The sequence below is a fragment of the Barbus barbus genome (genome assembly GCF_936440315.1).
Source record: "Barbus barbus genome assembly, chromosome: 18".
Taxonomy (NCBI): Eukaryota; Metazoa; Chordata; class Actinopteri; order Cypriniformes; family Cyprinidae; genus Barbus; species Barbus barbus.
In genome coordinates, this window is record NC_136746.1 from 16,643,557 (window position 1) to 16,670,724 (window position 27,168).

Consider the following 27,168-nt stretch of genomic DNA (forward strand, 5'->3'; position numbering starts at 1 on the left):
AACACGTTATAACAAGGTCCCATTAGTTAATGCATTAACTAAAATAAGCAATGCATTTGTTAGTGTTTATTAATCTTTGTTAAAAGTTGGTTAATAAAAATACAACTTATTGTTAGTTCATGTTAGCTTAGGTCCATTAAATAGCATTAACACGTTTTATTTTAATGTATTAGTAAATGTTAAAATGAACTAAAATCAACTGCTTTAGAAGTACTTATTGTTCATGTCAACTAAAGTACAGGTGCAGCTCAATAAATTAGAATGTCGTGAAAAAGTTTTTCAAAAAGTGAAATTTTCATATTTTAGATTCATTGCATATAAAGTAAAACATTTCAAACGTGATTTTGATGATTAGAGCTTACAGCTGATGAAAGTCAAAAATCAGTATTTCAAAATATTAGAATATTTACATCGGAGTTTCAATTAATGACCATCCCTACAGTATAAATTCCGGGTATCTCTTGTTCTTTGAAACCACAATAATGGAGAAGAACGCTGACTTGGCAATGATCCAGAAGAAGAACATTGACGCCCTCCACAAAGAGGGTAAGTCACAGAGGGTTATTACTGAAAGGTGTGACTGTTTACAGAGTGCTGTATCAAAGCATATTAAATGCAAAGTTGACTGGAAGGAAGAATTTGGGTAGGAAAAGGTGCACAAGCAACAGGGATGACTGCAAGCTTGAGAATACTGTCAAGCAAAGCTGATTCAAACACTTGTGAGAGCTTCACAAGGAGTGGACTGAAGCTGGAGTCAGTGCATCACGAGTCACCATGCTCAGACGCTACCAAGCCACTTCTGAACCAGAGACAACTTCAGAAGCATCTTACCTGGGCTGTGGAGAAAAAGAACTGGACTGTTGCTCAGTGGTCCAAAGTCCTCTTTTCAGATGAAAGTATGTTTTGCATTTAATTTGGAAATCAAGGTCCCAGAGTCTGGAGGAAGAGTGGAGAGGCACAGAATCCATGTTGCTTGAAGTCCAGTGTGAAGTTTCCACAGTCAGTGATGATTTGGGCTGCCATGTCATCTGCTGGTGTTGGTCCACTGTGTTTTCTGAAGTCCACAGTCAACGCAGCCATCTACCAGGAAATTTTAGAGCACTTCATGCTTCCTTCTGCTGACAAGCTTTATGGAGATACTGATTTCATTTTCCAGCAGGACTTGGCACCTGCCCACACTGCCAAAGGTACCAAAAGCTGGTTCAATGACCATGGTGTTACTGTGCTTGATTGGCCAGCAAACTCGCCTGACCTGAACAAGAGGAAGATGAGAGACACCAGACCCAACAATGCAGATGACCTGAAGGCCACTATCAAAGCAACCTGGGCTTCCATACCACCTCAGCAGTGCCACAAACTGATCACCTCCATGCCACGCCGAATTGAGGCAGTAATTAAAGCAAAAGAAGCCCCTACCAAGTATTGAGTACATATACAGTAAATGAACATACTTTCCAGAAGGCCAACAATTCACTAAAAATGTTTTTTTTTATTGGTCTTATGAAGTATTCTGATTTGTTGAGATTTAATTCACTAAAAACAATTCACTAAAAATGTTTTTTTATTGGTCTTATGAAGTATTCTGATTTGTGACTTGGTGGGTTTTTGTTAAATGTGAGCATAATTCATCACAATTAAAAGAACCAAAGACTTAAACTACTTCAGTCTGTGTGCATTGAAATTATTTAATACACGAGTTTCACAATTTGAGTTGAATTACTGAAATAAATGAACTTTTCCACGACATTCTAATTTATTGAGATGCATCTGTAGTTAACAAATGAAACCTTACTGTGAAGTGCTATCCAACATTTCAAACAAGACTATACAAGTACTCAAAACTTTATTTTTCCTAATATCCTTGTGCCATTAAGTGTAAGTATTTGCGGCAAGGCAGTTAAACATCGTCTCACATTTGCATCTGCATATAAATGTTAATACACAATGCAAGTATCAAAACCAAAATTTAACAATGCGAACATTGAAAATAACCTTCACCAGTGTTTTCCCACATTTAAAATGAAGTAAAAAACTGAACTGTACAAGGTCATATACCATATGAAAACATTACATTTTAATCCAAAATATAAACAAGTATGGTAACTTTTAAAGTATATGTAAATAGTAATACATTTTAAGGCTCATTTCCATTCACACATTTCTGCTGCGGTGTTCGACTTGTTCTCAAGGCCTCTAGCTGCTTGGCTTTCATCCAGCCATCTCTGGAGAGTGTGTTCTGTCCATGACTTAATGAGAGCAACCTGAAACAGAATCCAAATTAGTATTTAACCGGCTTGTTATGGTTAACATAACTAGATTAGCTGTGAAAGCGCAATTCAGAACTCGCCTCGCAACAACCAGCAGCCTATGGAGGTCTTCCGCAGACATACTCTGAGGGTCATCTTTTCGCATCTCTACAAAGTCGTCTTCTACTGCCTTCAGATCAAGAGCGCCAAGCATGAGGCAAGAAATTTCATCACGATGAACATCCAAACAATCATATACATTTTTTTTTTTTTGGTTTTGGATTTTTTGCCACGGTTGCCTTTGGTTTGGAGTTTAAAAGAAACTTATATAGTTTCTTTTATAGGATAGCTCAATAAAAAAATAATTCTGTCATTAATTACTCACCCTCATGTCGTTCCAAACCCATAAAACCTTCATTCATCTCTGGAACACAAATTAAGATATTTTTGATGAAATTCAAGTGCTTTCTGACCCTGACCCTATAATAGTCCATGTGACATCAGTGGTTCAACCTTAATTTTATGAAGCTACAAGAATACTTTTTGTGTGCAAAGAAAACAAAAATAATGACTTTATTCAACAATTTCTTCTCTTCCATGTCAATCTTCACCTAGTCTCGAGTAGCCAGACCTTCAGACTGACGGCAGAAGGTCTGGAATATATGTCTGCTTTCACTGGCCAAGGCCCACCCATGAGGCCGTTTGACCGGCATGTCAAACAGCCAATCATAGTTCGTTTCGTTTAGCGTCACGTTTCGGGGCGTGGAAATGTCGCCACAAAAACAAACCGGTGTGTGAAACTCTCGGATGTATTTTAAAGATTCTATGCCGCGAAATTTAAGTATTTCAAATACTTTTGAAAATCCAGCGTTTAGTTGACCCTGATAAGTGTTCGTCGTCACATTTGTAAACACGACGGCTTTCTTCTTTCGTGAGGGGGTTTGGCGCTACGGCATCTTTGTTTCCCGGCGGACCGAATATAAACGCGACACTCGCGTCTCCCGGAAATCCAGTTTAATTCAACCAGTCAGATGACGACTTCGACATTCCTGAAGTGTTTCCAGAAAAGTGTGCCATATGCATCAGACGTTTAGCCAGCGGTCTGTGGGCATGACGTCTGAGGCTGAGACTAATCTTCACACGTTCATGAGAGTACCACAATGCATGTGTCATTATTTTTGTTTTCTACATGTACAAAAGGTATTCTAACTTCATAAAATTATGGTTGAACCACTGATGTCACGTGGATATTTTAACGATGTTCTTACTACCTTACCATGTCTTGAACGTGGTAGTTGCATTGCTGTCTATGCTGGATGAGAAAGCTCTTGGATTTCATCAAAAATATCTTTATTAGTGTTCCGAAGATGAACAAATGTCTTACGGGTTTGAAACAACATGAGGGTGAGTAATTAATGACAGAATCTTCATTTTTGGGTGAACTATCCCTTTAATATCCAGCAATATTATCAATATAACTGCACTAACTAAATTGTGCTGGATAATGACAATTGCCTTCTGTAGAGCTGCTTATAGCTGAATTAATCTAGTTTCATAATTTGATTAACTTTGCACAATTATTGAACCAAACTGAATCAACACTCAACTGACTTGAGCTAAATCTGAACTTTGCAACATTAAACTGTTATTATCTTGTTTATTACTGTGAAGCTGCTTCAAAACTATCTGCATTGTATAAAGCTCTATAGAAATAAAGGTGACTTGACAAAATCCTGACCTTTGTGATCTCATCCGAAATAGTGTAGTTCAAGGCACGTGCCACACTCAGATAGATGCGATACTTGTTGAGCTGAGATGGAACCTGTGCCACCTGCACGGCACACAGGTACTCCTCCAAGTTAGGTGGGTTCAGGGTGGGCTGCAGGTGAACCTGACAGTCAGACTGAGAAAGCAGAGAAGAAAATCACTGCAAGGACTTGTATTTTATAATGTGCCTCATTTTTAAAATGACTGAGCTCTGGTATTTCAAGTTCTCATTTGTAGAAATGTCAGAAGCCATTAAGGAGTTACGAAACTACTCCTAATAAACCTTTAGTGCCTTTTTAAACTTTGTAAAAAACTGTGTATCTGAGCTTTGTGCCATTAAATAAGTGGCCTATCCTGGCCTCTCCCTCTAATGTCCTTGTGGCAGAGTTGCCACCATGGCAACTGGAGAGCTGATGTACAGGAATAGCACAGCACATTCCACAGGCTGTTAGCATCACGGCAAAGCCACGATTAGAGCCCAGCCAAGGAGCTGACGACAACCCTGTGGACTGTAGTGGAAATATTAGGCCGTTTTTTCAACTGCCCAATCGAACCAACTCCCATGGGAGAGGCATTCATCCCAAGTCATTTTCACCTGTTGGAAATTAAGATGCCAAATACATATGGCCAAATACATGTGGGTAATATTTTAATAATAAAACACTGAAGAGACTCAGGCCTGATGTTCTTACCGGGAGAAGCGATCGGCCCTCAGATGCGATAAGCACGTTAATATTGCAGGGGAATTCCATCTGGTGGTAGTTGAAGTCGTAATCAACCTTCTGCCAGGAGATCAGGTTCCCCAGCGCGGTGATGTTTCGCACACCTAGACCCAGGACAGACAGTACACTAAGAATTGTGTCTCTATGAACAACATGTAAAATAAATACAACCACTGAACAACACAGAGCAATACAGTCCGAAAGGAAATGCCTGCTGCTGCAGAAAAGAAACTAATCAACTCTTTCTTTAGGCACGCAACTGTCTCTGCCAGAGATTAGATAAGTGTACTGATATTAACACAGAATGTCAAAGTTATTGATGGCGACTCTCAATTGAAAAGGTGAGCCAAGTTAGGACTGCTCTATGCCTGCTCAATTCACAATGCCATATAAAAACCAGACTATATTATGTCTGCGCTGACCCACCTCAAAATATACAGTGGTAATAAACATAATTATTCATAGTCCTTCAGACTACATATTATAAAGTTTGCACTGTGTTTTTATTGTTATGATACAACAGACGGGATGTTCTTCCTTCACCTTGAATCTCAGTGGCTGTCCTCACAGCTCTCCATCCATACACTGAGCATCTCTACAAAGTCATCCAACAGCTTGTGCCATCTGTAAGTCATCTAAGTTGTGCTTTTCTAGATCTTAAAGTTATTACTCTAATAGTAGTAGCTGCCATTACTACTATTTTGAAAGTTGATTCCCCTTTCTTGCTAGTCACACCGGCTATGCGGGAGCCTGCATAACATGAACAACCAGAGGATGGTGCCCCGGAAAGATTGCACAGCAGATTACATAAGACTGCAAAATTAGGACTGCTCTATGCCTTCTCAATTCACAATGGCGTATAAAAACCAGACTATATTATGCCTATTCTGGCCCACCTCATCATAATATCAAAAGTACATTTACATTTATTCATTTAGCTGACGCTTTTATCCAAAGCGACTTACAATTGCTATATATGTCAGAGGTCGCACGCCTCTGGAGCAACTAGGGGTTAAGTGTCTTGCTCAGGGACACATTGGTGTCTCACAGTGGATTCGAACCCGGGTCTCTCACACCAAAGGCATGTGTCTTATTCACTGCGCCATCACCACCCCAAGTATCAAAATATACAGTGGTAAATACATTTATGCCACCTCTGAGCAACATTAAACAGTCTGTGTGAAGCCACCTAAATCCCACTTCAGAAGTAATTCTGTGCCACCTCTGCAATGTAAATTTGTCATAACACCAATAAGGTCAATGCACATATCAGTATAAAGAAAAAATGGGGTTGTTTATTTTTTTAGAAATACATAAATGCCAAAACCACGAGCAGCTGCTTTCTGTCTTACACTAGACTTACTGCTCATATGGTAGAGTCCAAAAGTGAGAGATCACCATTTCTTGAAATTAATATTGAGTTTTTAATATTCAATTTAATATTTAAGATTTCCATTACAAATAAATTATTTAATCAGCAATACACTTAATCTGAGTGAAAAGTTGAACTGAAAAATTAACATGAATTTCACAATGTCTCTCTTTTGCCACTGACAACAACAATCAAGCTGCATGAACTCAACAGGTTTGTGTAAAGTGCTCATGTGCTCCAGCATGACAGGAGAAGGATCCATAGATCATTTTGAGCTTTAATGGAAGCAAGAACCTCAAAATTGAAATTTCATTCAGACTGAGCTCAAATGGATTGATTGAGGTGTTTAGATTGTCTTTTCAGACCAACTGAGCCATGATTATGATTGAAAATAGATTATTAAGTTGCATGTATATTATGTAGCCAAAGCGGTGTCAGACTTTTGGACTCCTACTGTACTTCTAGTCAGCACAGTACTTTTCCCTGCTATAATCAGTGCTCTCACCTGTGGTGTCCAGTTGGCCCTGCTCCAGCTGTGTCTCATCCAGAAACAATGACGTGTTGTTGGCCAGCTGAAGAGTCCCACTCACTAGACGGTTAGCTGTGTAATCTTTCCAGGGCACCATTCTCTGGTTGTTCATGTTATGCAGGCTCATGCATAGCCGGTATGACTAGCAAGAAAGGGGAATCAACTTTCAAAGCAGTAGTAATGGCAGCTACTACTATTAATAAAGTTAAGATCTAGAAAAGCACAACTTAGATGACTTACAGATGGCACAAGCTGTTGGATAACTTTGTAGAGATGCTCAGTGTATGGAGAGCTGTGAGGACAGCCACTGAGATTCAAGGTGAATTTGCCCAAAGGAAGAACATCCCGTCTGCTGTATCTACAATAAAAACACAGCGCTAACTTTAATGTGTAGTCAAAGGACTATGAATAATTATGTTTGCACATGAAACATGTCACCCTCTTTGAAGTGGAAAATTTTCTCAAAACATGTGGCAAATAGGTGGCATAGGATTTTCCAAACAAAGCCACAAGAGCAATATTAACACTTTAAGTAGTGCTATAAATTAAACAGGGACTTATGTTATGAAAAGGCTTCAAAGGTAGTCAAACTTCAGATATTCAACAAAGCCACTCAATGTTAAAATGAGAGACGCACACATTGGAGATGAGATGGAGAATGAGGTACTCTGCAGCGAGTGAATCCCCCATCAGGACATGTGTGAAGTAGGTGAGCAGCTCTGCTCGGACTGAAGCCACTTCCCCAAGAACACTGCTTAAATCTGAAGACAGCATACACAGACATAACAGCAACGGTTTGTTTTGTTGACATTGTTGATGCCAATACTAATACGTTTGATTTTAAATAACTTTGAAGCCACAGCAAAAAATTAAATTAATTTGCAATTACTTTTTAATATTTCATTAAAAATGTATTAGTACTTACTACTTGTACAAATAAATAGTCAACAATTAAGAACAGTGATTTTTTTTTCATCACGACAATACTTTTGTTTACTATTAATGGCATAATAGACAGTGGCACCTGACATTTATTTTTTATTTAACCATTTATTGTGTTACTGTAAAATTAAACTATTAAAAATCATCCTCATTTACTGAAACACAGCTGAAAAAAATTATACAAACATTACATGAAATTAAAAATAATTTGAACTTAAATGTAAAAATTAAAAATGCTGCCTTGGCAGCTAACAGATACTAAAGTTGAAGTAATAAACTAATAACTAAAACTAGTATTTAACTAGTATATAAACTAAATGAAAAAGAGTGGTGTCTTACGGTCGCCGTTATTCTCCGGTGCACTAGAGGGCAGTAGCGGGTTGTTGTGCACTAGAGGCTGGGCATACAGCATATGCACTCGCGGTACGAGGGATGCTGGCGGGCTGTGGACTCTTTGCTCCTCCACAGTCTCCATGCCTTCTGTGGGGTCCAGCATCGAAGACGCCTCTCTGAAGACATGAAACAATATATTACAGTTCAACTTTAGAGAACCTCTTTTTGCAATTACAACCATCCCAAAATGACACTCAGATTACCTCTCATCTGCAATCACGCTCAAGGCAGGGTCCACAGAAAGGATGCCAAATATTTCAAACATGTCATTCAGTTTGAAACTGTCCCAGTTCTCATAAACAACTTGATTAGTGTTAGTCTAAAAAGTATGCATTAAAAATGACAATCTATGAAAAAAACAGTTTAATTGAGAGTGTGTCAAAATTATGGTTTAAGATGAAGGAACAGTCAAACCTTAACAAGACAAGCTGGGCCCCTTTCTCCAGGCAAAGGGAAGTTGAGGTCCAGACTGGATGTGCAGTGTGACGGAGACGAGTCGTGGCTGGGAGCTTCTGTCTCCTGACGCTTCGGCTCAGTGTTGCCATGAGACTCTGCAGAGGTCTGAGATCCTGTCGAGACAAATGTAAAATCACTGTTAATCTTGAACAAAAGACAGATGAAAAAATGTCTGCATACTGGAACTGCATTCTTCAGACAGATTAACTTAATTTTTCCTTCTTACCTTGACTAACATCTTTCATCTGTTGGGGCTGTGTGTCCATTTCATCATCTTCTTCATAGCTGCGCTTATGCCTGTTTGGAACGTAAGAAGTGGAGGGCACCACTCGTGCCTGACTTGTATATGCGTAGCTGTTCTGAGCCATTAAAGATAGCTTAACTTTCAAATTGGTCAATAAGAACAAGGGAAACTAACAATCATACACTGTCAAAACTTACTGTAAGTAAACACGATAGTTTCTGGCTCCACATAAAGGATATTTCTTTGGCCCATTGAGATTCTCCTGGGATGGGGACACAATAAAAGGTCTGTCTCTCTGAAGTAACTGTATTTCTTGAGTTGAAGTCCACCTGCTGATATGAAAGTCCAGTTGCTTATGTCTGTTTAACTCTTATATTATGTTGCCGTTCAATCTGACATATTTCATATTAACATATTTTTGAATACACGTTAACCTATGATGTTCTTCAAATTTTGTGCCTCATTTAGTGTCACCAACAAAATGTGGGTACAATATTTCTTTTACAATTATGAAATTTGCAGCTCTGTTAAACAGAGCTGTACAGACCCAACATAACTTTTTTGGTTGTAATTTTTCAACTACCTCTGGGGGTACTTGCATTTATGCATTTGGCAGATGCTTATATTAGAAGAAATATTTTAAGTTAGCATTTATAATATAGTGTTCAAAGTTTACGAACAAATAAAATATGTTACCGCTTTAAAAATCATATGATCTCATGTTTATTTTTTGTAATATGTGAAAAGTATTAATGTTCAATATTAGCTGTTTTTTTTTGTTTGTTTTTCATATTGTGATTTTCAATTAATTCTATTCAATCAATCCCAGCCATAAAAACTGTACCCCGATTTAGAAAATAATATAACACGCTTTTAACACACCTATAAATTTGATCTGAAATAAATATAATACAGCTTCTCCAGACTTGGCCTGCATCCCAATGTGCATACCATCCATTCTAAATTCTATGTGATATTAGTGATTTTCAAAACTATTTAGGGAAGATAGGGTGGATAGTATGCACATTGGGACACAGGGCTAGTATATAAATACACTGGTCTGTGCTGTATGTTCACATGTTAAAAAGGCAAATATTTACTCACCCCACCCTCTGTGATATCTTTGTATTTTCCACATTTCACCTGCTGTAAGGACAAGTTTAGAAATGAGTCAAACAATAATGTGGTAAATGCACTTCTATTAGGCAGGCTTAGAAGTACATACTTTAGAGTTAGATGTGGGATCATTCGTCTCATAAACACCCATGAAAAATTCTGGATCAAACATATCCTGGACCATGCAACGAAATTTCACGAGGCTATTAGGCTTCAGGTAGTGCAGGGGAACATCATTCAGAGATGGAACCTGGAAAAAAAAAAAACAGAAAAAGAATGACACCAAAGTCAAACAGGTGAGCTTGAGAACTGATCTCTCACTAAAACCATTAATTTTCTGGCTATTGATTAAGACAATCATATTTAACGGTCCACAGCTGTAAAAATAACATGCTAAATTACACCCACGCCAGTTTTCATGACAAACGAACCGGCTTATTGCATAACATTGATGTCACCTGTCAAAACAAACAACTCCTCATATCTGCACACAGTGGACTAGCCACTATCCTAAACATAAGCACACAGATTCATTTATTTCTGCAAGAATACCGCATAAAACCCTTCATATGTATCAATACACTAAAAATATCAGAGGAGATAAGATTTTAACAGCTACCCATGTATGAGCGTCTTTTATTTTCAGTTTCTCTTTGAAAAACTCCACAACTTTCTTCTCCCACTCTGGACTGGAGTTACTCTGGGCTGTAGGAACACAAAGCATAGTCACATGTTAGAAAAGTAGTTAATACGTGGTTATTTACAGTGTAATGCTGGCCAGTACATGTAAACTTATTTACAAAGCGTTGCAAATCATGACGATCACATGCTCCTCTGTGAACTACATGCATTAGTATCAAAGAACATATTTTGACTGCTGTGTCTTACCAAACAGCCCATCAACAACACCCAGTGGGTTATTGATCCAGTCATGAACCGTTGGCATCGCTGCAGGATTTTGAAACACACAAAATTCAAAACTAATACTCCTTTGACATGTACTGTAACAAGCACGTTCCAGAGTTCAGCGGGGCACAATACACCGTGGCGGGAAAATTGCGTCATAAAAACTACCATGTGACCAGAGCGCACTGCCCTGAGAAGACTAGACGGTAGTTCACCGATATGATCAAAAACTCTTCAACAAACAATATATATATATTATTATTATTAAATAAGTTATACGAAATTATATGTTAATAAGAACATTAATAAGAAGTTATTTGTGTTCAGGTATGAAAATAATTGATGATTTCAAGAGTTTCCATGAAAAGTTTGACATTTATTGAACAAACTTACTCAAGTAAGAAGTACGTTTGTACATATTTGAAGTTAAAATTGATTAGCGCTTGAAAGTGAAGTGTTTTTATTTCCTAGCATCTCAAATGTTTTAAAAGAAAAACACTATCGATGTTGTGTGTCATTGATTACTTTAGCCTTGGTACGTCAACGTCACGCAAATCTGTATATCACGTGCTCTGCGTCAAGAGCAGATTATTAGATGAACCTTTCAGACTATCAATGAAGTGAAAATCTGTGAAAATCCAGAGATCGCTCTAATCGCTGCCGTGACGAACCAGGAAGTGTTGTTAAAAAAGCTCTGCCTGTTCCGACTGGAGGACAAGCTACGTGTAATATTTGATTGAAAATGGCTGATAGGAAAGCCAATAACATCCCCAGCAGCAGCGCAAATCTGCTGTTTTCAGCGGCTCCGGAGTTCAACTTCAGCCTGCCGTTCATCCCGGTCAGTCAGAACACCGGCCCCGCGGTTTTATCCGGAGGTGAGTTTAAAAAGGCTTCAGATGAGCTGCTTTAGTGGCTAGTGATGTTAGCTTTCCTCTATTTTCAGCTCAAAGGTCTTTGCTCTTTAATAAGCTTCTGCTTTCTGTAAGATTATTTTACTCTGAACATAATATAAACGAGCATTTTTACTGTTGTGAAATATTTTTGCGATTTTTGTATTGATTTTATTTGCTTGATTGGTAAAGGAGAACAGTTGAAGTTATACATATGTTTATATACGTGGCAAAATATTTCATAACAGTTAACGTTTGCATTTACGGTGTGAAATTAATCAGAGATCATTACTCAAACGTGCCATTTCTCTTTATCAAAATGATGAGATTACATTATCACTTACTATTCCCAAAACCACCTGTCATCAAACCGTAACTTAATTACATTACATATTGTATAAACGCAGAAGTATCATATGTATCTTTTAAAGAACAATTACTGCTATTTCCTAACAAAAGGAAGAGGTTTGCTTTAAAAATGCCATAGAAAAAAAAGCATCCTCTTTATAAAAACTATCAGATATTTATGAAAACGTTTATACAATCAGGAAATATCAAATTCAGTCTTGATCTTGAAGCTCCTCTTTTTATATTTCATATTGCACAGCTCTGGGTGAATTTAGTAGATATTAGTAGTTATTTAGTCATTATTATTTTTTTTTTAAATTTGAGGGTTTTTATTTTGTATGATGATTAATTAAATCTAGGGCAATATTACAGCCTAAATGAACTCTCATTTATTTTTTCTACATTATTTTATAAAGAAAATCAAATGCTTATAACTCTGTAGTGCCATCTGTTTTTTATTTATTATATTCTGACAACAATTATATTTAAGGTTAATTTTCTGTGCGTTTCTTTCATGTCATCTTCTGTAAAGATGATGCCAGTGAAGTTGGAGAAGAAGACAGTTTTCTTGGTCAGACGTCATCAGCAGCTCCTCAAGCCTCCACATTCAATTATTTTTCCAACACAACTAACAGCAACGACCCGTTTGCATCTATAGGGCAGCAGCCATGCCTGCCTCCAGCCGCCACAGTCATTCCATCAACAACAGGCCCGTCGCCTGCATCCACTGCAGCTAGCCTGCCTCTAAACCCACCAATATCTCACATGAACCCCATTCAGCAGTATGGCAGTGTTACTAATCAAACTCCTATGAGTACATACACTCATCCGCCTAATGCACCGACGACTCCTCCTCCTATCCAGAGCTCCCAGCAGTCCTATAATCCGTACCGTCACACAGCTGCCAGTAGCAAAGCTAGTCCGTACCTCATGGCTCCTGAATTACAGCAGCAGCCCCCCAGCCAAACACCCCAGCATCTAAACCCCTATTCTCAGGCCACAGCTGCTCCCTCGTTCCAGACTCCACCCACAGCGTTCTCCAAGGTTGGTCATGTAATGTCATATTTGTCTTTTAATAACTATGTGCTTAAATTTATAGTTGGAAATAAGAGGGATTTTACTGGCTCTGTCATATTTGAAATAACGTCTGCTGCCACTATTAGAGCTGTTCAACGTCTACTGAGACTGACTTCATAATCTTGAGGATGCATTATATATTCTACCATATCGGTCATCTGTAAATTTAAATTATGTAAATTTTTTCTTGGTATTAGTTTATATTTAATGTATATTGGCCAGTAATGGATATTTAATTGTTCCCACTCATTTCCTGCTTTGTAGATCTAATACTCACAAAAGTTTCATCCTGTAAAATACAGTGCTATTTTAGTATTTATTTGCATTTATAATATTTAGAAATATTTTTAATTAGGTTCTTATATTTTAAGTTATGATTGTTTGTTTTTAGTAATTTAGTATTTAGTTCTTTTGTCACGTTTGTTTTCAGTTTTTTTTATTTTTATTTTTTTTTATTTTAATATATATATATATATATATATATATATATATATATATATATATATATATATAGCTTTAATTTAGTCATTTTAGTACTTCCACTTATTTCACTTAAACATTTTCATTTGTTTTTTAAAGTTTATAATTTATTTTATTTTAGCTTTATTTCTATTATCAAAACATTTTCCATCCATCATTCCATGGGCTCTCTCCCGTTGGTGTCCAATGCACGTCTGACTCTCCATTTCCACTGTGCAATCCTACAGAGAAGAGTGTATGTCCATCTGGTACCATTCTTTGATGTCATCCAACCACTCCCTACTCGGTCTTCCTCTCCGTGTCTGTCCGTCCATGATCCCAAACACCACACCCTTCACCAGTCGCTTGTCCTCCATCCTGCAGATATGTCCAAACAGGCTGAGCTTCCTCTCCATGATGAGTTGTTTGGAGTTACTCTGACAAAGATTTATTGTTGGCGTTTGAAATGAAGTGCTACAGGAGAATCTTGCACCTCCCTGTTTGTAATTTTCTGATGCCAGTGAATGTGCAAGATTCTCCTGTAGCACTTCATTTCAAACGCCAACAATAAATCTTTGTCTTTCTTCCTCTGTGTCCATGTCTCACAAGCATACAGCAACACACTCATCACACATGTCCTGATTATGCTGATTTTGGTCTCTGTGCTGATATGCTTGCTGTTCTATATTGTCTTAAACCCTACCATTACTCCAGTTGCCCTCGCTATTCTCCTCTTGATCTCCTTATTGCAGTCGTTGTCCCAGGTCATTAAACTACCCAGGTACACGAACTCTGTGACATTTTCGATACTTCTACTCCTGATCTCCATTTCCTCTTCTATGTTCTCTTGTCCAAACACCATTGTCATTATATTTTCAATGTTAATCTGTAATCCTGCGGCCTCCCCTGCTTCATTGATCCGATCCAGATGTCCTTGTAATTCAACTCTATCCTCCTCCAGTAGAACAATGTCATCTGCAAATTTGAGGTTGTTGATCTTGTACCCATGGACTGATATTCCAGTACCATTGTCTCTTACCGAGTCCATTACTCTCTCGAGGTACTAGATGAATATAGTTGGCAATATCGGATCCCCTTGTCTTGTTCTGACCATTGTTTTAAACCAATCGCCCATTTATTCGCCCACTTGCACTGCCGACTGAGAGGTTTCACTGATGTTCTGCAGTATCTTGCTCCGACTCCATATGACTTGAGTGTTGCCCAAGTGACGTCCTGTTTAATGGAGTCGAATGCCTTTTGGAAATTGATGAAACAGTTGATGTGTCGTCCTTTACGTTTTGCCTTCTCTGCCATAAGCCTTAGAATCAAGATTTGATGTGTCGTGCATCTGTCTTTCCTGAAACCGGCCTGCTCCTCTGACAGATGTGGTTCCATCTGTGCTTTCAGTCTCTCCAGTAACACCATCATCAATACCTTACCCACGTGACTTAACCTCCTAAAACATTTTAGTTCACAGCAGTGATGCAATAAAATGTTGTCATAACTAAATTCATTTTCTACTAGGTTTTTAGTTTGGGATTTCTTTTTTTCTTTCTTTTTTTATTTTTTAGAAAAAATAGATAGAAAAATGGAAAAATGTATTTTAATATCGCCCAGTTGTCAGCTATAACATAATGATCAGATCTATATAAACTAGAATATGTAATACTGGTGCAACCCTAAACAAAAAAAGTGCCAGTTTAATCAAGTGTCTTTTTAAGCATGTTTAAGAAAACTGGTATATTTTGTAACTGTTTTAAAAAGGAATTGTATTTTGTCATTATAGTGTTTTGCTATTTTTCAGCCTCCCCCAACACAGATTCCACCACCCCCTACAATGGCCGGCATGACCGGACCATTAGTCCCTGCCAACTCAATGGTGCCATACACATACAATGTCTATGAACCTGTTCAACCTCACTGGTTCTACTGCAAACAAGTGGAGTCAAAGATGGTCTGGCTTCCCTTTAGTATTCTGGATTCCATTCGCTTGGAAGAAACATTTAACTCTGGTAAGACAGAAAGTGTTTTTGTCAAACCCACTTACACTGGCATGAATGACTCTACAAGGCTCTGCCAGTATTTTGGTATTAATTCTCAGGCTTTTGATGTTCGAAGCCTGCTGTTTACTTTTAGGATAACTTGGTTTGAGTAATGTTGGGCTAAATGGAACTGCCTCTGTCACTGTAATTTAATTTGTTTGAGATTAGCTGGATTGTGTTTTTCTATGTATGCCAAGAACATGTGGCCACTCTTAGCCTATTTCACAATCTGTTGCTTCAGTTCAGCCAGATCCAGAGAATGTGATAATGTGTACGGACGGAGGGCGCTATGACGTGCAGCTGTATGACCGCACACGGACATCCGTGTACTGGGAGGAAGAGCCCACTGAGGTCCGCCGCTGTACCTGGTTCTACAAAGGAGACGCAGACAGTCGCTTCATTCCCTATTCAGAAGATTTCAGTGAGAAGCTGGAGGTTTGTGCTCCCCTATACATTTTTCTCAACAGTATTCAGAAAAAAATTGACTATCAGAAGGCAACTTTTAACTGCTCGATGTTAAACAGGCAGAATATAAGAAAGCTGTTACCACGAATCAGTGGCACCGCCGACTGGAATTCCCTTCTGGTGAGACTATCGTAATGCACAATCCAAAGGTACAACATTATTAAATGTTTTTAGCAAGAATAGAATCTAGACAGGAATCACAGTTTTTGTAGCATAAATCTGATTGGTTCCTCAGGTGATTGTGCAGTTTCAGCCGTCTGCCATGCCTGATGAATGGGGCACGACACAGGACGGTCAGACCCGACCTCGGGTCGTCAAGAGGGGTGTAGACGATGATCAGGATGAAGTTCCTGATGGTAAATGCGTCTTTTAACCTCAAAGTTCTCATTTCTGATTTATCCAGCCATACTAAGTGATTTGTTCTGTTATTTTGCAATTTAACATCCTCTACATTTTAAAATGTTAAAAATACAAACTGTTAAACAGCTCTCAACCTCAAGATTATTAGGTATTATTTAAAGGAGAATGCATAACATGCCACAATTATTGAAGGGTATTGTGATTTTCTGTGTAGGTGAGATGCCTCAGGTGGATCATCTGGTGTTTATGGTGCATGGCATAGGCCCCGTCTGTGACCTGAGGTTTAGGAGCATGGTGGAGTGTGGTATGTTACACTAGTTTAGTGTCCAGATAAAAACTGTCTTTGAGAATTTCAGTTCAACGTTAGTTATAAAATCATTTATTGTTTCTGTGTAAATGCAGACTGTGTTTGTATTCACAGTGGATGACTTCCGCAGCGTGTCCTTGAAGTTGTTGCAGAGTCATTTCAAGAAGGCCCGTGATGATCATCAGATTAGTCGTGTGGAGTTCCTGCCTGTGCACTGGCACACAGCTCTGCATGGTGATGCTACAGGGGTTGACAGGTAGAGACATAACATTCAGCCACAGAACTTGTTTTAAGGTTACTGAAAAAAAATGTTGCCACGAAGTTTTCCTTACCTCTTGTTGCTGCTATGAACTTGAAATCTCCATACTGTTCTGCCTAAATTCATGTTGTCTGTATTATCAAAAACATCTTTTTTTGTATTTTCTTTTATGTTTTTATCGTCTAGGAGGATAAAGAAGATTACTCTGCCCAGCACAGGTCGTTTGCGTCACTTCACTAATGAAACCCTCTTAGATGTTCTCTTCTACAACAGCCCAACCTACTGCCAGACCATCATGGACACCGTGGCTTTTGAGATCAACCGCTTGCATGCACTATTCATGCATAGAAACCCAGACTTCAAAGGCAGAGTGTCCGTGGCTGGACACAGCTTGGGTGAGAATCCTTTGCTTTTACATAACTTCGATTCAAGGTCTTAATAAGAGCTCACTGATAGCGAGTAAAAAAACACCATTTACTGTACTGAACTGAACTAAAATGATATTTTTTTTATTACAATTTTCTTTTCATTTCCCCTAATCTGTAGGCTCTTTGATACTTTTTGATCTGCTGTCCAATCAGAAGACTGGTTCATCTTCATCAGGTCCAGTGACCAATGAAAATGCTCCGCCTAATGTGAAACAGGTATGAGTACATTTTGATTTTTGAAGATGACCATAAAATGCTCCACATTAGCTAAACTAGCATATTAAAATATGACATGTTCTATATTGTGGCATTCCTGGAACCCACAACCTTTATCTGTGGGTGTTCAAGATGACTTATAAACCTTATTTGAATTGTTTAATTGCTGTAGGTAAGTCCTGTCATCCAAGCCAATGAAGTGCCTGCTGTAGCAGCTGCTGAAGAAGAGTCTAAAGAGGAAGAGGAGGAGATTGGCGACCTGTCATCAGTTCTGGAGATGTTGGGGTTGTCTGAATATCTGAGCACTTTTGAAACTGAGAAGATTGACGTAGAGTCTCTGGTAAGAGCTTTTTAAATCTATTTTTTTACATATTTTTTTATTAAAAACAGAGCAAGCAACTCATCACTGCTGTTCCTCCGTCTCTGTTGCAGCTGATGTGCACAATAGATGATCTGAAGGAAATGAGTATTCCTCTGGGCCCACGTAAAAAACTTGCCAATTTTGTCAAAGAGAAGTCTGCAAAACAGGCGAGTTTTCAATTGTCTTTTTATATGGCATCTGGTAGTGTTTGCACTTATTTGTCCAGTTTCATGTGAAACATTTGTTTCTTGGCAGACGGCCCGAAAGGCTGTGAAAGAGAAGACTATAGAAAAAGAGGAACCGAAAGAGACCCAACCTCCCGTTCAGATGGAGCCCACACCAGATTCTGCCATCAGCAAACTGCCAGTGGGAAGGACCATGTCCTCAATTCATGTGGATTACAACTATTTTGAAATAGGCACAGGACAGGTAAGACTTCCCAAATTGGTCTCTGGATCAAGATGATTGAACAAAGGTATTTTGTTAGAACCTGATTGTGGGTTTGATATGTGAACATGCTCTACAATCTTGGATGTTCTTCTCCAGGTGTCGGTGGTATATCATGCTCTTGTATTTGAACCGGTGAATTTCTTTGCTCTCGGTTCTCCCATCGGGATGTTTCTGACAGTACGTGGGGTAGAGAAAATCGAAGAGTCCTACCAGCTTCCCACCTGCAAAGGGTTCTTCAATATCTACCATCCAGTAAGTGGTGTCTTAGCTTGTCTACTGCTTCACTACAGCGACATCTGATCTTTTGGAAACCAAAATGGTTTAGGAATAAAGTGTCAGTGTAAATGAAGAATAATGAACCCCACAAATTTGAACTTTAACATTCTCAGTTAGTGAAGTGACATACTGCCAAGTATGGTGACCCATACTCGGAATTTGTGCTCTGCATTTAACCCATCCAACGTGCGCACACACACAGCAGTGAACACACACACACCCGGAGCAGTGGGCAGCCATTTATGCTGCGGCGCCTGGGGAGCAGTTGGGGGTTCGGTGCCTTGCTCAAGGGCACCTCAGTCGGGGTATTGAGGGTGGAGAGAGCGCTGGACATTCACTCCCCCCACCTACAATCCCTGCCCCCCCGAGACTCGAACCCGCAACCTTTAGATTACGAGTCCGACTCTCTAACCATTAGGCCACGACTTCCCCCGACTTCTTATGTAGCTAATGCATTAATGTTATTGTGCACTCAGCTGGATCCAGTTGCATACAGAATTGAACCCATGATCTTACCAGACATTGAGCTGGAGCCGGTTTTGATCCCTCATCATAAAGGGAGAAAGAGGCTTCATCTCGGTATGTATTAGACATTATTTTTAAAATAATTCATTTTAAATAATTTGATAATACTTTATTTTTTGTGTCTCTGTGTCCAGAATTAAAAGAGAGTTTATCCAGGATGGGCTCTGACATAAAGCAAGGCTTCATCAGCTCTCTGAAGAGTGCTTGGCTGACTCTGAATGAGTTTGCACGCGCTCACACCTCGTCCGCTCAACTGCATGAACAACTCGCCATGGTCGCCAGTCAAATCAAAGCAGAAGAGGAAAAGCAGCAAGGGGAAGGCAAGTTAACCACGGTTAATATCTTCTTACCCTTTCATTTCATCACTTCTCCAGTTCGCTGTGTACACTTTAGCTCAATCACAGTCTGAATCTCACTGTTTGTTTGCAGAGGAGAATAAGATGGTTGAGAGTCCTGAGCCCCAGAAGGAAGAAGAGACACAAATAAAAGTGGGCATGCTGAATGGAGGGAATCGCATCGACTACGTCCTGCAAGAGAAACCCATCGAGAGCTTCAATGAATACCTGTTTGCACTCCAAAGTCATCTGTGTTACTGGTATGTGATCTTCAATAACATTATCATTATGTAATAATAACATTACTGTCATGTTGTGTTTTATAAACACACTCTTGTCTCTTTCCTCAGGGAATCTGAAGATACAGCTCTGCTTCTCCTCAAGGAAATTTACAAGACCATGAACATACACCCAGATCATTCAGTGCATTGATGGAACGGCTCACTAAAACTCCTCAGTCAAAACAAATCACATTACTTTGAAGATAAAAGAATATTTTAAACAGTTTTCAACTCTTCATCTGGGACTTTTTCTTTTCTTTTTATTCTTGTAGTCTGCATTAAAATGAATACACTTGTATTATTCCATGTCTTAAATTAAGAAATTAAAGTCAAATAGTGGATTTCAAAACCACCACAACGGTTTAAAATATAATTTAACCTATAAGAATGGCAGAGTTGCGAATGTTTGAGTGCAACTGAAAATTGAATCAAATGGTATTAACAGAAACTTTATCTATAGTTAGTGAAGAAATAACTATATGCTGTGTAAAAACTACAACCAACAAATCATAGTAAACTGAACTATAATGAGCTGTTTTGACTTGTTAGACTGTTATAGTTCTTGTCAATATATTGGGATATTTAAGAATTGATATCAGCCGACACATAGATTTAGCTTACAAAATTTATGACAAAATGCTGGAGATCAAATAGCAGGTTTACATTTCAAGGTTAAACTGCTGCACCACATAATGTTTTATTTTGGGGATGAAAATCAATAACAATGGTTAGTTGTATTCCTTTTATTAAAAAAAAAATGGAATTCAACATCCTGACAAATTTTAGGCTCCACAACAGATAGCAATGGTTATTTTTTCATCTACCTGCTGCTTAAAAGTTGAAATGATACATAATGTCCTCATCAGAAGTGGTACGTTCAATTACAGAACCCTTTTTTTGGGGGATGTGGGGTGTTCCGTTTTTCTTTTCTCACTATATACCACAGATTAATTTCAAAGTGGTTGCAAAGGCCAATGTGTTGAAATATCAGAGCCCGCAACATAAACCCCTGACTGTTAGCGCTATGGCACAGACCAGTGTCCTCACACATGGTGCAAAGTAAAAGTTTGACACATGCATCAAAATGCATATCAGGTCCAAACATATGGAAGACTTCCCAAAGTCTGAATAATATTCCAACAGAGACATTGCCTACAGTACAAATCCAGCATGGAAAGTTTAACCACATTCATCTGTGGATGATTGTCCTTTCAGCAACGGATCTCCATTTTTGTCACAGCGCATACACTTTCAATAGAAATAATATAAAAATGTTACGTATGGCTCTGTCAATTATTTGCTAAAAAAACAAAGACATGCTTTACACATGGCTTGTCTTCTCAATGGCCATTATTAATCACTTCTGTGTAAATCATTTGTAAAAGTCTTTTGTGCAAACTGTTGCATTCAATTCATTAAGACAACTTAACGAATAGTTTGCACAAACTCTTTTTCATGAATGAGGCCCTATCAATTTCTCTGCATTTCAGCTAATCTTTAGTAACTCGTTTCCCCAGTGGGACTGGTCATTATGCACATATGTAAATAAATCCAAAAAGTCCTTCTAGTGCAGAACACCTAAAACTTAAATTAGCATTAAAGCAAACTATCCCAGAATGTAGATTAAAGTCTCATTGATGTAAACAGTTTATGTAGTATCTAACAGAACCATCCTCCCACCACACTTTTTTGCTGTCATAAGGTCTTCAGTAATCCATGGATGATTATTTAGAGTTGACTTAGTACCAAAAATGTTTGTTTGACCTATTTCTTCATTGCTGTTATCAACAATGTTGTGCTCTGTGTTGTTGTTTTATTCTGCTGGTCTGCTCTGGGTTTTGTAGGCCTGCTTTCGAAGGTGAGTCTCAATCTCCTCCCTGAACACCAGCATGCCCAGGTGAGAGTGTGATGCCTCATTCATAGCCTTGGACTGGATGCACATGCGGTACTGTTCTGGGGTCAGTTCATCTGCGCACAGCTTCTCATGCCACAGGTGGAAGAGGCCTGAGACAGGGGTGCGGATCACAATCTGATCACTCCGTAGGTACTTCCTGTACAAGTGCACATCTTCTACACCCCAGCCTTTCACTTCCAGATCAAATCCCCCTAGAAAAGAGGAACCTTCAGTTTATTTATATGTAACAAGCAAAAGATCTTTTCAGTGTAATTTGATGAACACTCAACAATAAACGTGGAACACACAACTATAATACACTATCCATTCACCACACTCACTAATTTTATTATGGTCTCATTTCTAATTTGCACATAATTGACCTGTACATACATAGTTGTGTATATTATATATTGTGTTTTTGCTGCTTTGTACATTGCCTATTTGTTGTTATTCTTTTATTATCTGTGTCCTGTCCTGTTGCTGTCTTTCTGTTGCACTGTGGAGCTTCTGTCACTACAACAAATTCCTTGTATGTGTAAACATACTTGGCCAATAAAGCGTATTCTGATTCTGATGCATCCGATGCATTGATTTTAAATTATGCTAGAAAGCATGCGCAGTTTATTTCATCTTATTTTACAAGAAGAGTTACTACAATAAATAATATAAACAGCTCGTGTCTTCTTTTTGCTGAATTTTTTATATAAATGTAAATCTTTTCCCACATTTAAATACACACTGACTTACCAATGCTGAGGAAGTCAGAGCGATACTGACAAGTCATGCCAAATCCAAAATCCCTCCAGAACCCGGCATCTTTTTTATGAATCTGTAAACAGCATACAATTGCATTAATCACTTTTGTATCAGTAGAAAGCCATACATTCTACAAACATGTAGGTTCATAGAAAAATCTTTATGCTACATACCAGCTGATTCTCAATGGGAGGCGGAAACTCAAGATTTCCATAAACTATAGCTGGATTGTACAAACTGAAAACCACCGGGTAGAAAACTCGTTTTCCTTCAAGGGAGGAAAAAAGTAACTTTTATTATGAAATTTTGTGAAAAATTATATTTTTTATATACACATTTTTGAATAAAAATATTGAGTTTATTTTTACTCTTCTCATAAACATTAAAAACAAGTCAATGTCATTAATATATTTTCTTGAGATGATAGACCTGGAGCTGTATTGAGGCGACAGGTGCTAAGAAATTCCAGTGTGAAGTAGATGTCGACATCACAGAAGAACATCAACACATCACCCCCTTTCTCCCACGCGTGAGCTCCGATGTCCAGACCACGGCCACGTGAAAACTCCTCATCCACGGGGATCAGGGTGTAGTTACTGAAGTTTTCCTCACTGGAAAAGATCATGAATAAAAACAGTGTAGGAAACAAAATGAGGTTTAGAAGATTTTTGCCAACCAAAGGAGTAATAACAGTGTTTGCAATTTTGCCAAACTAATACACCAGAGGACTGTAAGATTTGTGTTTTAATTATTTGAAAAAAAATGATCTCATGCTCATCAATGCTGCATTAATTTACATAATTTACAAAGATACAATAAAACAGTAATATTGTGAAATTGAATAACATTTTAAAGTTACTGTTTTCTATTTGAATATATTTTAATATGTAATTTATTCCTGTGGTGGTAAAGCTGGATTTTCAGCAGCCATTACTCCAGTCTTCGGTGTCACATGATCCTTCAGAAATCATTTCAATATGCTGATTAACTGCTCAAGAAAAAAAAAAAATCAATGCCGAAGATGGTTGTGCTGCTTAATATTTAGGTGGAAACCCCAATACTTTAAGGATTTTTTGATGTACAGAAAAGTTCAAAAGACAAGTATTTATTTGAAATTTGTAAATGTCTTTACTGTCGCTTATAGATTTAATGCATACTTGAAGAGAAAATAGTATTAATTTCTTAAAAAAAAAAAAAAATCTTACCGATCCCAAACTTGGAAGTGTATTACCTGCCCTACTCAATAATTTTGAAAAAGCAAGCATATTTCCTGTTAGTCAAGAAAATGACCACATTTAAAAAGAACATTTCAACTGCCCCACTAAGATGAGTAAATTCCTTTCAGTTTCTCCATTCAGGATGTTGGCAAACAAAGAATGTTTCAGTCTACGCTACACTAATAAAATATCAGAATATTTGCAGAGCTCAAACCTGGACATTTTCCTCAGAGACGCCTTCACCTCCTGCAAGCCCGCTTGCCCAAAATACACCACTGTGAGATGCACCCGCTTGTCCTGCTGTATACAAACCTCCCTGCACACAGAAAACACAGTCTGACCACAACATTTCCAAAACTTCCAAAGAGAAAACCACACTGGGAAACATTCCCTTGTAAAACTGGCTCTGTGTTGCCGCCCGCTACCCACACATGTTTAGAAGTTTAACCATATCATTTGCAGCACACAAAACCACACTGACACACATTCTCAGATATGATCCCAAGAATCTCTCTTACATGCTCTGTGAGAATTTTTTAGAATCTGCACAATCAGGAGTTATGTATGCATATAAACGAAACGGTCTGAGTTCTATGTAATCTGTGCTTCATACATCATTAAACTTTTAACAATGGATCTTTTTGCTGTGGAATTTCATCCAAATTTCATTAGCAGTGTGCTGCAGACATGTTTTTTTAGGCTGAAACCTAGAAACGAGTTCAGAACTTCCAGTTTCAGTTTCCTGAAGTCAATGGGTTTTTCTGAAATGTTTTTTTGGTTAAATACCTCAAATATGTTCAGTGGTTAACGCAAGACCAAGAGACTCCCTTGTGATTTTTAAAGCTTTTAATTCTCTTGAAAAAAAATCATCAACGCAGGTAAACTCATTTACTCACAAGCTGCTTTTACAGCCTCTTTATCACTTCCTTGCAAACTATTCTAACTCAAACATTCAGGGAAGATGTTTTTTAAATAAAGGCATGAGTTGTCAGAATCTTAACGGTGGAGAGGCTGAAGTCATGTGACAGTAGTGTAGCCCGTTTATAGCCTACATTTAGCTTTCTACTTCTGGTAATTGTATTTAAGCTTCACAATTCATAAAGCTGTTTATTTGTGAGGAATTATGATGAAAAAAATGTGTAAGAATCATAAACCTCTATCTGTCGTACAGCTTGTTTTCTACAATAATACAAAAGCTAATGGAAAACCCCTATTTGTTTTTTTGTTGATGCTAGCTTCCAGTTTGGCCTACAAAAAACAATTACTACAAAAAAAATACCACAAATTCTACAGTGACCTCCTCACCTGAAGTTGTGCAAGAACTGAACAAAGGCTTCGGTGCGGCCTGACAGCGGCACTATGATGTTAATGACGGTGCTGGCGGTGTCTACAGACGTGCTCCTCACTTTCATGAGGGGCCCGAACGGACGAAAGAGGGTGACGTGGCGGTACTCGTGGGAATTCTCTTTAGCGAAGTAGACCTCATACAGTGTGCCTTTGTCCCTCTCGGTTCTGTAGAGTCCTGCCAAGAATAGCAAGTACACAAGAGCAGCTCGAATCACTGAATATTTTGTGCTGTGCAAAGTTCACACATATTATTCTCAAATACAAACAAGAGCTGTTAAGTACACACAAATCCCTAACCAGATGGTGCGTAAAGTACATAAAGTAGCGTATACTTCTTCTGAACAGCTTTTACCTTCAAGAAAATGGCTTTCTGTGAACATCTGCCTCTGCATGGGAATGCTGTCCTCCTGTCCGTCATCTTCCTCTGGGTTATTAATAATATCCAGTCCTGCTTCTATCACCTCCACCAGCTCATCCCTCCGGTCCTTCCGCACCGGCTTCTCCTCAGGATGGCGCGTCAGGCCCATCTCCAGCTGGTACACTTTTGTGGTGGTGAAGCTCTCGAAGGGCACCAGCGCATACTCGCTTGGCAGCCTCGCTCCAGTATTCACCTCCGCCTTGTCGATTTGTGAGTGCAAGTACTCCAAGAGGTCACCAGGCTCTTGATCTCTGCCATCGATCAGGCTTTGGGGCCCGGGACCCTCCTTTTTTTCTTGAAGTACCCTAAGTTTCTCACTCATCTCCTGGAGTTCTTGTTTGAGCTGCGCGATCTGCCTCTTGAGGCTGGTTGCTCGGCTGAGATGCCGCTCTTCTTGTTCCTGCAGCAGGGCCTGGTAATACTCCTTTCCATACGGATCTCCTCCAAGACCAGGCAGCACCTGGCTTACATCCGCAGGTGGCGTACACTCCAGCAGGTAAGCAAACAGCAGCAGTATCAAGACCAAAATTATCCCCAGGAGAAGCCAGCGTGCCCGCCCCTGCAGAGGAAGCCCCCGTCTGGGCATATCTGAGAGGCAGGGTGCTCTTTACCAGCCACCGTTTTGCATTCCCACCCTGACAAAATGTAACCTTTAGGAAGGATGAAGTCTTTCACGTTAATCCATTCCCAAGTGAAGCGGAGGGAGTGCAGTAGCGTCACATTTCTCTTGTAATCATGCTCCTCTCACACTACAGCATAATGAACATGCTCAGATTCCTCAGAGATGTAAGAATATACTGTTGACAAACTGGCATCCTGCTTGCACAATATTCCTCTTTTAAGAGAAATAACTCACCTAAAATTAAGATTAAAATTATTCATATTTTCTTTATCAATATATTTAGACTCAGCACAGAAAGAAAAAAAACAGTAGACCAGACAATATGATAAAATTATATCAAATAGTGAAAAAATAGTTAGTGATATATCCATATTAATAATGTATAATCTACTGCGTTATCTATTTATGATACAAAAATCTATTGTACAATTACACACACAAATATATATAATGTTGTAAAAATGTTACTAGGCAGACTGTTGTCTACTTGGTAAAAGACTAAAAATGCAAAAATAATTGAAAAATAAGACGTTAAGGATAACGGTTTCAACAATCAGTTCATTATCAATATTTCTTAATATAACGTTACACATTTATTAATTTGGCGAGTAGCCGTGTAATAAACCAGATCACGCTGTTGGTGTTTATTTTGCCGACATGACCCCGTACGCTGTATGAAATGTTTCATATTCATCAAATAAATAAAATGCTCATGTGTAACGCAATAATTCTTAAACTAGCACCTAGACTCTGAATGATACTAATTACGTTTGTTTGTAAATCGGCAAAGAAATCCAGCTTTATGCGCACAGGGCAACATCTGGCTGATTGATTCATCAGCCTGATGAAAGACATAAAGGAAAAACAAGGAAAATCTACATTAGCAATATAATTTGTGACAGAAAACGTCGAGGTTGAAGTTGTTCTTAATAAAATAAACACGGAAATGTGCGACACTTACCTCGGTAGTTGTGACTGTATGAGGGTTTCGGTCACCGCTTCTTTATGCAGCTGTTCAATAGAATACCGAGCATAATACATGTGGGAAGAGAACGCCACGGGGCAACGAAACAATGAAGCATGTTACTTCCGCTATGAGAATTCCAAAATAAAAGCCCGTCTGCCGTCTATGGTTTACA

The 27,168-nt window shown here is 38.6% G+C and overlaps 3 protein-coding genes across 3 annotated transcripts; 1 reads left to right on the forward strand and 2 right to left on the reverse strand.

Moving 5' to 3' along the window:
* Window positions 1–259: 259 nt before the first annotated feature.
* LOC306884433 (mini-chromosome maintenance complex-binding protein-like) lies at window positions 260–10,833 on the reverse strand. Its single transcript, XM_079440275.1, has 16 exons — window positions 10,676–10,833; window positions 10,407–10,492; window positions 9,897–10,037; window positions 9,776–9,817; window positions 8,900–9,000; window positions 8,654–8,781; window positions 8,386–8,540; window positions 8,175–8,272; window positions 7,918–8,087; window positions 7,274–7,397; window positions 6,877–6,994; window positions 6,613–6,778; window positions 4,706–4,839; window positions 3,985–4,149; window positions 2,348–2,436; window positions 260–2,261 (listed from the first exon to the last, which is right to left on the reverse strand). Exons 1-16 carry the CDS (start codon window positions 10,731–10,733, stop codon window positions 2,135–2,137), a joined length of 1,902 nt encoding a protein of 633 aa, XP_079296401.1. The 5' UTR covers window positions 10,734–10,833; the 3' UTR covers window positions 260–2,134.
* Window positions 10,834–11,262: 429 nt separating this feature from the next.
* Window positions 11,263–20,068, forward strand: LOC306884409 (SEC23-interacting protein-like). The gene is made up of 18 exons (XM_079440232.1): window positions 11,263–11,568; window positions 12,464–12,975; window positions 15,272–15,479; window positions 15,751–15,944; window positions 16,034–16,123; window positions 16,210–16,330; window positions 16,549–16,638; window positions 16,756–16,897; window positions 17,087–17,295; window positions 17,447–17,544; window positions 17,717–17,884; window positions 17,977–18,072; window positions 18,161–18,334; window positions 18,452–18,607; window positions 19,108–19,210; window positions 19,291–19,476; window positions 19,586–19,751; window positions 19,842–20,068. Exons 1-18 carry the CDS (start codon window positions 11,436–11,438, stop codon window positions 19,921–19,923), a joined length of 2,928 nt encoding a protein of 975 aa, XP_079296358.1. The 5' UTR covers window positions 11,263–11,435; the 3' UTR covers window positions 19,924–20,068.
* Window positions 20,069–20,386: 318 nt separating this feature from the next.
* Window positions 20,387–27,125, reverse strand: LOC306884417 (chondroitin sulfate N-acetylgalactosaminyltransferase 2-like). Its single transcript, XM_079440248.1, has 8 exons — window positions 26,991–27,125; window positions 25,342–26,263; window positions 24,948–25,164; window positions 23,857–23,958; window positions 22,855–23,036; window positions 22,599–22,693; window positions 22,417–22,498; window positions 20,387–21,878 (listed from the first exon to the last, which is right to left on the reverse strand). The coding sequence occupies exons 2-8, from the start codon at window positions 25,991–25,993 to the stop codon at window positions 21,586–21,588; spliced, it is 1,623 nt and encodes a 540-aa protein (XP_079296374.1). The 5' UTR covers window positions 25,994–26,263; window positions 26,991–27,125; the 3' UTR covers window positions 20,387–21,585.
* Between the last annotated feature and the right edge of the window lie 43 nt (window positions 27,126–27,168).

Coding starts and splice junctions, on each gene's coding strand:
- LOC306884433 (XM_079440275.1), bottom strand. CDS start 10,733: ATGCCAACGGTTCATGACTGGATCAATAACCCACTGGGTGTTGTTGAT. Junction 8,782..8,899: donor GCCAAAGAAATATCCTTTAT/GTGGAGCCAGAA, acceptor GGCTCAGAACAG/CTACGCATATACAAGTCAGG. Junction 8,541..8,653: donor GATGAAAGATGTTAGTCAAG/GTAAGAAGGAAA, acceptor TTGTCTCGACAG/GATCTCAGACCTCTGCAGAG.
- LOC306884409 (XM_079440232.1), top strand. CDS start 11,436: ATGGCTGATAGGAAAGCCAATAACATCCCCAGCAGCAGCGCAAATCTG. Junction 12,976..15,271: donor CACCCACAGCGTTCTCCAAG/GTTGGTCATGTA, acceptor GCTATTTTTCAG/CCTCCCCCAACACAGATTCC. Junction 17,885..17,976: donor AGATTGACGTAGAGTCTCTG/GTAAGAGCTTTT, acceptor TCTCTGTTGCAG/CTGATGTGCACAATAGATGA.
- LOC306884417 (XM_079440248.1), bottom strand. CDS start 25,993: ATGCCCAGACGGGGGCTTCCTCTGCAGGGGCGGGCACGCTGGCTTCTC. Junction 25,165..25,341: donor AGAAAGCCATTTTCTTGAAG/GTAAAAGCTGTT, acceptor TATTCTTGGCAG/GACTCTACAGAACCGAGAGG. Junction 23,959..24,947: donor CAGTTCTTGCACAACTTCAG/GTGAGGAGGTCA, acceptor TTCTGTGTGCAG/GGAGGTTTGTATACAGCAGG.